Source organism: Haliaeetus albicilla, chromosome 6 (genome assembly GCF_947461875.1).
Source record: "Haliaeetus albicilla chromosome 6, bHalAlb1.1, whole genome shotgun sequence".
NCBI classification, from domain to species: domain Eukaryota; kingdom Metazoa; phylum Chordata; class Aves; order Accipitriformes; family Accipitridae; genus Haliaeetus; species Haliaeetus albicilla.
Window position 1 is genome coordinate 39,408,392 of NC_091488.1, and position 12,523 is coordinate 39,420,914.

Consider the following 12,523-nt stretch of genomic DNA (forward strand, 5'->3'; position numbering starts at 1 on the left):
GTTTTGTCCATTCTGTATGGTACTCCTATTTATCCTAGTCCTAGAGGCCTACATGTTTGGAGAGTTGGTCTAGTACTACTTCTTAATCTTTCTGTCAAGGCTTCTCTGCCTATTATATGAAAAATATGAAGGTATGCCATAGTTTGCTAATCTTGTTTCTTCTTCAGTATACCTGTGTGATGTATATTATATGCTGAACTGATGGCTAGGAGCTTAGATGAAATTTGAATATTATGTGTGAATCCATTATTCTGAGTTATCCTTTAAAAATGTAAGTGTTGCTGTTTACTGTTTTACAGCATACCTAAATGATAGCAGTTTTTCTATTGTATTGGAAAAAAAACACTTGGCTTGTTTGGGGAGAATCATTTTGTGATACAAGCTTGTGAATTCAGTTCACTTACAGGAAAGTTTTACAGGAGCGTTTAAAAAGAGTTTTAACCAAACAGTGTAAAAAAAAAACCCCAAAACAAAACAAAAAACGTGGAGGAAAAGTTGTGGTTGTGCTCTGGAACATACATGTATGCATCATAAATTTGTAGTGAGATACAGTACATAATATTCTGAGTATTTGTGTGTGATATACCAATAATTAAGTGAAATGAGAGGGCTAGGAGGAGTTGGGGAAATAGCAGGGAAGATAATGAATCAAGTCTTACCTGAAGTTAGCAAGCAATATTATGGCTTAATTCAAGTTCTACCATACATGCAAAAAAATACAAAACACGTAACGAACAAAAGTATTCTGCAAGCAATGATAAAAATAATCAATTATTTACTGGTTTTGTAATGTTAAAATATTTTACCAAGGTAAGTTGCAGTCAAAAGTAATGTGAGTTATTCTGAAAATGGAAATACATAAAGATGCATTTATACAAGTGCAAGACTAAATGTTTTACATAACTGTATTTCAATGAGAAGATATACAGTAAGTGCACACTTGATAACACTAAGCAGGCAAAACTTAACGTTAGTTCCATATACTGTTGTATAGTTCATGCACAGATCTCTCCCAAAGTAAAGAGGCTGTTCCAAATAATTCTTGCTGGGATGAAAAACAGGATGGGTTGCTGGTAAGGGTGTCAGCATGGATGGGGGTCAGTTATAGACATTACTTACTGTAATTTGTGATTGCCGTGGGAGAGGAGTGGCTGTTGGTGTGATAGTAATACTGCTGGTGATTTTATTGGTGGGCTTACTGGGTAGGCCATTAGCTAGTGCTGGAGTTCTGTTGTCTTGCACTGGATTACAAGGGCTGATGGGCTTGGAACTAGTGAGAGCTTGGATGTAAGGACTTCCTAAATGGATGTGGATTTTGTTGTCCTCAGTAGTTATTACGCTTGATCCCGTACTGTTAGATCTCTGAAATTGCCATGATGATTGCCTATCTGGGGATACTCTAAAAATGGCATGCTTGGCTCCCATTTCCAGAGGCTCCGAGCAGAGTATTTGTTCCTGAGGACTTGAACCTGGTAAAGCCAAAGGGGACATTGTTCTTTCAGGAGTTAAAGAACCACATGATTCAGGGGTTTGTGATCTTGCAAAAGTAGCCATAGTAATAGGAGAAATTACTTGCTCTGGGCTCATGTAGCCTTCTGCTGTTTTTGATTTTACAGGTGTTAAGGAGGCATTTTGAATAATGGTTATTCTTTGCTTTGGAGTACCACAGTTGGGTATAACTGCTGTGCTTGTGTAGGAGTGAGGACTTTCAGTGGTAGGACTAGTTATTTCAAGTGTTGCTGTGTTCTGTCCATGGTCTGGAGTTACTTTTATGTGAAGAGGTTGGCCAGGTGTATGGCTTAGCACGAGGTCTCCAGTCTGTGCACAGTTTCCATTTTGCTTTGTATGAATCTTTCCATTTTGAGGGTGGCTCTCTTTGGACTTCATCCAAGGGATCCACAATTTTTTGTTCACAGCATTTGCAATGGGTGGGTTGCTTTTGAAAGACACTGCTTGTTCCTCCTCATTGTTGTCTTTGACCTCATTATCACTGTCTTCATACAGCTGCCCATTTATGACTGTTCTCTCTAAAGGCACGAGGGTTTTGTAATCGGGTGGCTCATTGTCTGCTGGATCTGTCTGGACTTCTTTAGAAAAAACTTGCAAGTCAGAAATTCTCCTTCCATTGAGACTGGGCCTGAAGTTCTTGCTGAAGCGTCTGTACCTCTCCAATTCTTTCGTGAGGCTTTCCATTTCTCTTGCTAACTCCCTGTTCTTGTTTTCTTGCTGAAGGAGTTTCTTCTGCAAGACTGTATGATCACCTCGGAGGTGACAGATTAGGTCTTCTGTTGCCATGTATTCATGAATTTTCTCTTTCAGTGCATCTACCTCTCTGGAAAGATGACTTGATTTAGCTTCCTCTTCTTTGAGCTTCTTAAAAAGGCGCTGCTCTTGATTGGACTCTGCCTTTTCTGTTAATTTATACCTAGCCACTTCCATTTTCACAGCCTCCAGCTCCTCTGATAGGAGCTTGGCTCTGTCCCGTTCGTTGACATATCTTCGTTCTAGAGACTCAAATTCATCTTCAGTTTTCATAAGATCATCTTCTATGGCCTTCATTTCTTTCAGCTTCTGCTTAAGCCTCTCAACTTCTTGAGAAAGCTCTTTGATTTTGTTGTTTTCCTGCTGCAAGGACGTGGTGGATTTACTACTCTCCTTGAGTTTATTTTTAAGAAACTCTTTTTCAACAGCTTCCAGTGACTGAAGTCTTTTTCTTAGAATATTCACTTTGGAAACAAGATCATTTCCTTTCTCCTCTTCTGCTTTGAGTTTGTTTTTCAGTTCATCTCTTTCTTTTGTAACACTAGACACTTTTTCCTCTGCATCAGATTTTGATTTCAGTGCCTTTTTACTTTCCTCAATTAGTTTTTCTGTAACGGACATCACTTTATTTTGTTCTACTTGAAGCTGAGAAGTTGCAGCTTGCAGCTTTTCTTCTGTTTGCTTTATTTTTTCACCCATAGTTTTTCTTTCATCCACAAGCATCACTGTTAGACTCTTCAGCTTTGTTAAATCTTCTTTAAGGGTAAACTCAGTTTTTTCTAACTTACTTTCAATTGCTTCAAGCTCACCAACTCTAGCTTTTAAGCCATCCAGCTCATGGGACAACTGCTTTGTTAACATTTTTTCTCTTTCTAGGTTGCATTTCAGGGAGTAACATTCCTGTTTACTCTTGTTGAAAGCATCTTCTAATTTCTCCAGCTCCATAATTCTTTTATTGAGTTTGTCAACTTCCCCTTTAAGGTTCTTGCTCTGTGATGCTTCTTTTTCTAACTTTCTATTAAGTTCTCTGCACTGATCTTCCATTTTTATGAGCTCTTCATCTTTTCCTTCCATCTCCAGCAGTCGTTTCCGTAGTTCTTCTACTTCAGTCATAAGCGTGGAGTTCCCACACTCTCCCTTATTTATCTTATCCCTTAGATCTTGCAGTTCTTCTTCTGCTTTTCGTAAAGATTTATTGGTCTCTTCCAGCTCATCAATTTGTCGGCTGAGAGCAGTTAATTTTAACCGAAGCTGACGATTCTGACTGTCTTCATTGGTTAGTTTGGCCATCATTGCTTCTTGGTCTTGGGAAATCTTACTGCTTTGGGCTTGAAGTTCAGCCTCCAGCCTGCTGGCTCTCTGTTCCTCTTCTTGAACTTTTGCTTCAGTAAAAGCCAGGTTCTCTTGTGCTTGTTGTGCAGAAGTGGTTAATTCTTGAATTTTTTGACTTTGTTGATTCAACTGCTCAGTGAGTCTTTGCTGTTCATCCACCACCATTAAAGCAAAGGATTTCAGTTTAGTCAATTCTTCTTTCAGTTCAGCTATTTTCTTGTTGCTTTCCTTCTCTTTTTTTGCCTGATACGCTGTTTCTTGTTCAAGAAGCTTTTTCAATCTGTGGGAGGAAATAATATTGTGTTTTGTAGCCATTCTAATGGGCATTTAAAAACACACTTGAAATACTATGACATCTCTGCCAGATGTGCATGAACATCCATCTGTAACTACAAGCAGATCTCTCCTTGTAGCATCATGGGGAAGTGCCCACAGGTCTTACTTTCTACTCAGAAGTTCTTTTGTAATGGACACTTCAATATGATCATTTAGACTTAACAACTTCAGTAATTATGCATCTTCGATTACATTTTCAGCTTTTGACAGGTATCAGTGCAACACAACTTTTTGGTATTCTGCACTGGAACAACACTGATCTTGGCTGTTTGCTGAGGCTACGTATGTGCATGCGGGGGGTGTTTATTGTGTGGTTTTTTGTTTGGGGGGGGTTGGGGGTGGTGTTTGTTGTTTTAAAAGAAATGTGATTATCATAGTGGTTGAGAAATTAAATCAGTGCAGCCCTCAAGGGCAGGTATGATTTACAGCATCATAAGCCTCCTAGTAACTGTAAGTTACTTATAAACCACCCTGATGTTTTATGATGCTTTGTGATGCTTTATGATTAAACCTTATGGATGTTAAAGTATGTGAAGGAAATGTAGCCACACTAGGCAGTTAGTCAGGCTGCTTAATGTCAATTTCTAAGCAGCACATCAGAGCAAAACTAAACATTGTAGGTAAGTCAGTCCTCACTGAAAAGGCAGGCCTTGTGACCTTATATCATACATTAAAAAAAAAAAAAAAAAAAAAAAAAGGCAGTCAGGAGATAAACAGGTATTCCGGTTGTGCCTTTTGAACTTAGGAAAGCCCAAATGTCTTGCTGTCTTTTAGGCTTGGTTTTGGTCTAATATCCAAAACTTGCAGATACATCGAAGTGCAACCCTGCTTTTACATTATTGAAGTTTTTCATAACTGTTTTCCAAAATTAGTTTTACAAGCTTGTATTGGTACTCAGTCTTTACTGAGATGCAACATAATTTGTTAGAGACTTGGGATAAGGTTGTGCATTTGTTTATGTAAGATCATAAGAAACCTCCAAATACCTGAAATAATGAAGTTCTTTTGTGGACTTCTATTTGTCAGGGAGATGCTTGTGGAGTTGATCTAAGGTAGGATTAGATGTGGCCAGCACATTTGCCTCCTTTCAATTAGATTTTTTCCAGAGCCAAACTGTAAGTATATTCTGATATTAAAGAAAAATCTGAAAAGTCCTAGGTAGAAGTAATAAAGTATTAGAATTTGTATGTTTCACTGTTGTTCATATGTATGGTATGTATCCAGTTGTGTAGATCATGCAAGGGAGATGAGTTGCATATCAGGACTGTACTTGCACAAAATGACTGATTCAGTACTCATTAGCTGAGGCCCCTTACTTTTTTTTTATTCCCCCCCCCCCCTTTGAAATACGATGATGACTCTCTGGAAGTTGCTGCTGAAATATAAGATTCCTGTTCCGCATTTGTCTCCGGTCAAAATTGTGATGCCCTTGTCCAAATGGTGAGTCTTTACAGCTTCCCACTGACAAGTTCCTGTTGCAGCCATCCTTTTAGTTGAGGAAGAGCTTAGATAACAGCACAGCTCTTTATTAGCTGTTGACTGACTGGAGGCATTTATTTCTGGGCCTTTAATAGGCTGCCTCAACAGCATCCCCTTTGGCAGCATTGCAGTTTCCCTGCACAGAGAGAGGAAGTACCTGGCGTTCTACAACTGTCCATCAGACTTGTCTGATTTAATGGTGATATTGTATAGAAGTCTATGAGACTGAAATTTCTATAACATCTTCACCATCCCCACTGTTTTTATTTTAGTGCATAAGTTGCACTATACTGAATGTAATGAAATGCTTTAAATGAAAAATTAACAGAATGAGAAGTAGCAATAAATAGAGTGATATCAAAGACTTAAAGCAGCTCCAGATTCTTTATAACAGTCAATTAACATAATGGGGAAAACAAACATGAAAAAGTATAAGTGGAGAGGGAGAGGTTTGCGAAATGAGCTTGAAGGACTACTGCTGGTTGACAGAACAAATAAATGGGGAGAAGACTGCACCATCTTCAAAGGCAGCTTTTTACTGTGTTGTTGGTGTATGAACTTCTGTCCACTTTTCTGTGCTACTTTCAGTTTAAGTTCTTTTTAGTATAAAAATCTCTCCTCCCTCCCCACCCTTGTTTCTAAATGCTTTAGTAGTGAAGTTTAATTGATGATTTACTGTTGCCATAGATATAAAACCATAACAGAAGTATAACTAACAATTTCATTTGGAATGAACACAATTTTTGTGTGTGCATGGAGTTAAGACATCTTATATTAATACTGTTAAAATAGACTTGGGCTTATTAGCATTTGATTCATTTTAGCTTGCTTCACTATAATTTTTTTTTGTGAGGCAAATGTAGCTGAGGTGATTAATACCTAAATTAATCAATTCTTACCCAACACTTCCATATTAACTAGTTGGTATCTCTCTGGCCCAATGAAATTACAGTGCTCCAGTGACTGATGCCCCTTAAATTGCTTTGGAAAGAAAACTCTTAGACCAAATGGTAACCAACAATTGTAATTTTCACAGGGATGCTGTATAAGTTTTTATGATGCCCATAAGATAACTGTGCATAAAAAATAAAATAAGTTAACAAATGTTAAAGTGAATAATCCCAGCAGTCCTTCCAGTGAGCATCAGTGTATGTACAATTTGTATTTTTTTCTATCTTCTTCTGTTCTTTCTTTCTTTTATAACTTCATTTCTCAAGGTATCTGGAATGCTTAGGACTTGCTTCAGTAAAGCACTTGAGTTTCCAGCCCAAACTGAGTGCTTGAGTAACGTAGTATAACCCAACCTCTGATCAAGTCTGTGTTGCAAGGGTTATTTGAACAAAGTACCTAAATTACTGGTATCTGACCTGGATCATTGTATAAACTGAGAAGCATTTTCAAGAGATTCTGTTTCTTTGGTCATGCCAAAAGACTTTAGGCTATTTAAAAATGTTTCCTTCATTCAAAAGGTAAATGCAGTTTTAAGATTCAAAGAGAAATACAAGCATTTCTAACCCCTGAGATCTATTTCTTTTAAAAAAAATACTTCTATAAAATCACTCAATTGAAGGTAAGTTACTGAGCATAGTGCAGAAGCTGTGAGTTAAAGGATTTTAATGTGTTTCTAAACAGAAAGAAGGGGAGTATTAAGCATGGTATATTTTTTTAATACATTGTGTAGTTAAACAAGTTTTTGCGCTTGTTTTTGATAATTGTATGCTTATTCATGTATTCCTATATGGAAAATGTCCTCAAGAGTGCTGAATAGACAATGATTTCTTGGACAGAGTTGAGATTGATATTGTAAGAAGTCAACTGGGAGTCCGTTAATATTTGCAGAAGAATTTTTCCTTGGCTGCTGAATTCCTGTTTCATGGCTCAGTAGGTCACAGAAGCTGTGTCTGTGCACATGCGCTTAGGAATGGAAGAGGACGCTAAAATGTTTAGGGTTTTTGGTGTTGGGGTTTTTTGGGGTTTTGTTTTTGTTTTTTAAATTAATAGCTTGTTTTTTGGGGGGAACCTGACTTCTGCAGGTCAGGGCTTGATTATGTATATCATTTGAATTAAGGCAAATCACACGTTTAATTGAAGAAGTGCTGTAACTGATAATAGTACTTTGTGATATTTTGCATACTTTTGTGACAGAGTAAAAATACTTTGTGTTAACTTCATCCAAAATACTCTCTTCCTGAAGAAGTGTATCCAGAGTATTTGAGAGCAATTTTACCAAAAATATGCAAAGGTCAAAAAAAGTTGGCTTAAAAAAATAATAATTAAAAAAAGAACAGGCACTCCCCCATCCAATAAAATATTTTTATCGTTTTCATTTCCAGTTGAATTTCATGATCATGTAATTCAATATTAGGCAAAGGTAGGTATATCATTTAGTCAAAGCTTTCACAGATAATTCCAAGCAGTTGACTTCATAGGACTACAAGAACCCTTTCTGAATCCAGGCCAGCAAAAACAGGCATTGGAAATTGTTTTTATGAACATGAATGTTAGGTAGTTAAACAGAGTCAGGGCAGTGTCTTATTACTTTTTCTTCAGAGCTTCTGTTATAAATTACTCCTTTATTGTGGCTTACTATTGTACTTGTTTGCAATACCAGTTGCCTGCTTTTTTATTTCCTTAAAGAAATTGTATTTGTCAGCTTTCCTCTGAGAGAGGAGTAGTCGCTTGTAATGGCTTTCCTCGGTATGCATACTACAGCTTCTTGGTGTTAATACTGTGCATTCAATTGTGTTGTCTTGTTTTACAGGTATTTTTTTTTCAAGTGCATATAGCTTCAGCTACACTACATTATATTTAGCAATATAATGACTATGTGTTTTCCACAAGACGTGGGGACTCCCAAAACAGTTCATCGTCTTGGTGTCAGATGATAGCATTTTTTGTTTAAGTGGCATTTTCCGTTGTCATGGGGGGACATGTATTACATCAACGTTGTTTAATTTATGTTTTTATAGGATTCTAAGGGGGCAGCTTTTCCTTGTGAGTTTCAGGGAAACCAAAGAAAGCGTGGGAGACTGAGATTGCAAGACCCTTATTTTTTAATTTTTTGAGTTTGTTCTAGAATGTATCATTACTCTAAGAATAAACAATCATTTATTTTTTTTCTTTAAGCAGTCTTCTAATGATAACTTTAGAAAAGGCTGTGTTCTGTAAGAATGCAAGTGAAATAGGTGTTACTTTGTAAAGCTGTACTTTTATCATTCCTTCCACCAAAGTAATGAGGAGATTTTAATATACACCTTATCAATATCCTTATTTTTATCAGATCATCCTGCAGAAATGACTGAGATTTTGAACATCTGTGACTTCTTCTCTTTTTCTTTTTTTTTGTGTGTGTGCGTGCGAATCATTAAGATAACATATTTTTATCTAGATCGTGCTCTTCACCCTTCCTGAGGTAAAAGATGTGGCTTACTAGAGGTTTTACAGGTTATAACATGAGGGAGACTTGCTTCTAAAGTTTTTGGACATGTGCTTGAATTTCCCCCTCTACAATGCAAATAAAAACACTAAGCTGAAAGCTTTTAAATGTAGATGAAGTCATGCCTCTTCGTCTGAGGCATTCTTCCCAGTTAGCAATAAGCCATGGTCTGGCCTTTAATAAGAGAAGAAACACGCTGCTTCATTTCTGGTAGATCTTACAAGTTGTTTTAATTTTTGACACCAAGGCAGTTAAATATTTATTTTCAGAAGAAAGCCAGTCTGTCTGTACCTTCCAGAGTTTATTGCAACAAGATTTGGGTTTGTTAAAATGGGTTTCTGGTCTTGGGGTGGCTATGCATTTTTTTTTTTCCTTTGCTTACAGTTCTACTTACTGATGTGTAGTTTTTATGAAGACATATGTTATAGCTACTTTTATGGCTCCCTATTATCTTTTATTAATGCTTCGTTTTTCCTCCTGTCATAAAGAAAGTCAAAAGCCTTTGAAATTACAGCAGCAACAACATACCATAGCTGTTGTGTAATCTTTTGGCTTTATCTGAATCAGTCAGAACTTCCCAACAGAACACGAACACTTATTTTAAAATTTGTTGTCCAGTATATTATTTATGTATGTATGCAAGAGACTAGTGTGTAAGGCAAATTTCCCAATAAGGAAATTTATTTTATGAAATGAGAACTTTTAATGAGGGGGATGTGAGTTCTGCTTATTACTCCACAGAGTAATTATTTTTTTTATCTGATACTTAAAATGCTGACTTGCTTTGCAAGTTTTAATAAAAGTCATATATGATGAATGATGTTGCCAGTTCTGGGTTAACGGGCAAAATTTCAAATGGATAACCCAATGTATTTAGCTGTGATGCTGAGTAAACATTCACAGATAATATATTCTTTTGAAAATTAATTAATCTGGAACAGTAATGTTGTTTGTGACTATGATTTCACAACTACTAAGCTGCTGAAAATTCTTCCTGGTGATATAGGGATATTGGCGCCCATAAATGTTATGAAATCCTGTGTGAATTTGATGACAGTAAATGGCACAAGAAATTTTAACAAATTTATGTTGGTTAATTTAAGATTTAAGACTGGATTAACATTCAGTTCCAGTTGGAGTAATTTTAATTCAGCACTAAAATTCAGTTTTGTTTTATCATGAAACCTCAGTTTAAGAAAATAATTTTCTGTCTTGAATTATATTCTTTCTATATCTAGATGTTCTTGGAAATCACTTATCAAAACATCAGTCTTGTGTAAAAAGTATTAATGCTTTCTGTGGCAGTAACTATTCGAATGTGCAAGGTGATAGTTGGTAATTCTGTCCGTTCATTTCTAATCTTGTAATTGTAGCTAACCGCAATGTCTCAGATTGTTAGGAAGGTGCAGGATTTTTAGGTGGGAGTGAAGAAGTTGAGATCCTATTAAATCGTTGGCAGGTTTGTTTGTTTGTTTGTTTGTTGTTTTTTTTTTCTTGACTGCATATCCTGAAAAACAATTGTAAATGAGCACTGACCTGACAATACCACAATATTAAGGAGCTTTACTTGAAGTTAGCCTTAAAACTCTGGGTCCCAGAGTTCAGCTACTAGAATACATGGCATAATGAACTGTGAGCTGGACTCTGATGTGTCACCGTTTTTGAGATGCACTCTTCTTTCTTCTTCTCTCTTTCTAGATTTAACAGCTATTTCAGGTATTCTTTGAAGTCAGTATCTGTTACTGTTGGCATTTCAATGGCATATAATTGTGCATGTAGTGTGACTGTTAATCCTCTTCTGTTCTGAATCTAAATGCATCAATAACTTAACCGGCTCAAGGGAATATGACTTGGGTTTTGTTAGTAGTTTGGGATGTTTTTCATATTGCCATAGTGCATATTCATCCCCCCCGCTGCCCCCCTTCACACTGCCTGTAAGGTCGGAAATAAAGCACGTAATTTCAGATGCAACACCAGAATTTGGAACTCTTCAAATTTACGTCAGCCAGGAAATTATAGTTTTGCAGATGGAAAGCTTTCAGAAAGAAATGGAAAGATGAACCACAAGAGATGTGGTATAGGGGTCAAAGCAACAAGACTGAGGCAGAACTTCTCAGTTACTAATCCGGGTCCTGCTTTTGTCTTTTATTCATCTTTAACAAGTAAAATTTTGTGCCTGAACTTCAGATTTATTAAAACGGAAAAGCAGTGTTGACTTACTGTAACAGATTATTTTGAGAATTAGTATTAACCCAAAGAGGTTTTTAATAGCATGTATGGTAACTATGCAAAATAAACCAAGACAACTACTGCTTTTTATAATTTGTGATTTTTTTTAAATGACAGTGTCATTGAAATTTGATTATTTGATATTAAATGATAACAAATTGAATTGATGGGAGAGATCCTGTGACTTTGTGAATCTGCGTTTTAAATGTGTACTTTAAGCATTGCTGCTAGAACATTATTGCTTGACCACAGTTATTGAGCTGTTTTTAAAATAACCAGTGTTATTAAAAAATCTCATTACTACAGAGATAAACAGGACAGTGTTTTTCCTCCCCCTCCCTGCCCCCCGCCGAGGGCAGGTGATGTGTTTGCATCCTCTGTTTGGAGTGTCAGTACCATTGCAGCCTACTGCTAGGATTTAGCAAGTGAAAAATTGTAGCAGGAGTTAATTGAGCTCCTGAAAAATGTCTTTTAGAGCCCTGCCTGCCTTCCCTCCATTCCCCATGGGAAGATTAGGCACAAACAAGGGAGCGCAGCTTGTCCAAGTTCTGAAAATCTCTGGTCAGGCAGCTACTAGCACTGATTACCCCAGCCATGTGTGTTTAGTTTGTAAGAGGCAAATCCTACTAAGTTATCACTGCCATGCTGTGTTTACTGTTGATGGAAGTGTAATAGTTGGAGGGCTGAGTTTTTGTCTTGGCTATTTAATCTGCATCCTTCAAGTGACTGAGGAGTTTGCAGAAATGCTGATTCCCTGAATGAGACAGTTGCTTCAGCTCTGTAAGTTTGTAATCTTTAAGTTATCTTTTTTACACTTTACAGTTTAATGATAATACTTGTTTTAGATTAAGAGAACAATCTGAGTTTTCTTTAAGCAATTTCAATAGATAAATCCTGTCTAGAATTTGATTGTGGTTTTTTTATTCTGTATATAACATCACAGTGTGTAGGTTTAAGGTGGACCTCTTTTATGGATGCTTTTTTCTGGGGGGCAGTTGGGAAAATAGGTGCTTTTCTGGTATCTGATTCACCTGCGGCAGTGCTAGCGCTGCTGTTTTGACCAGAACTGGGCATAATTGTGCAAGGATCCAATTCATACAAACTTTTTTAAACTTCAATTAGTTATTATTTTTGGTATGACAGAAAATGGCACTCAGCCAACAATAACACATCATGTTACTCAGAGGAGACTGGTTAGTCGTAAATGTCATTTTCCCATAACATTTACAGGAACTGGATGTTCTCTAAAACAATTTTAACACACATTTTATATAGAAATAAATGTCTGGGGGCACATTTTCATCCACGGGCAGAATAGGCACTGTGCCTATCTCTTAAGCTAATCATGGCCTTGTTTGTATATTATCAGTCAGCAGCAGTGGTGAAATTTAGAACTTTCCATACTGCCACGTGCACTTCCTCTGTTGAACTGAAGGGATCCTCCTCGTT

The 12,523-nt window shown here is 36.8% G+C and overlaps 2 protein-coding genes across 10 annotated transcripts in view; one reads left to right on the forward strand and one right to left on the reverse strand.

The window, feature by feature from the left end:
• FILIP1L (filamin A interacting protein 1 like) overlaps positions 1-12,523 on the reverse strand; it is a 213,062-nt gene that overhangs the window by 18,593 nt on the left and 181,946 nt on the right. For all 8 annotated transcript variants that reach the window (XM_069785689.1, XM_069785686.1, XM_069785690.1 and 5 more), the window contains one exon: positions 1,120-3,874. In XM_069785689.1, the coding sequence (XP_069641790.1) occupies positions 1,120-3,874 (2,755 nt within the window). The remainder of the gene's footprint in view (positions 1-1,119; positions 3,875-12,523) is intronic.
• The window catches only part of CMSS1 (cms1 ribosomal small subunit homolog), a 244,484-nt gene that overhangs the window by 17,937 nt on the left and 214,024 nt on the right, over positions 1-12,523 (forward strand). The gene's annotated exons all lie outside the window — the stretch shown is intronic.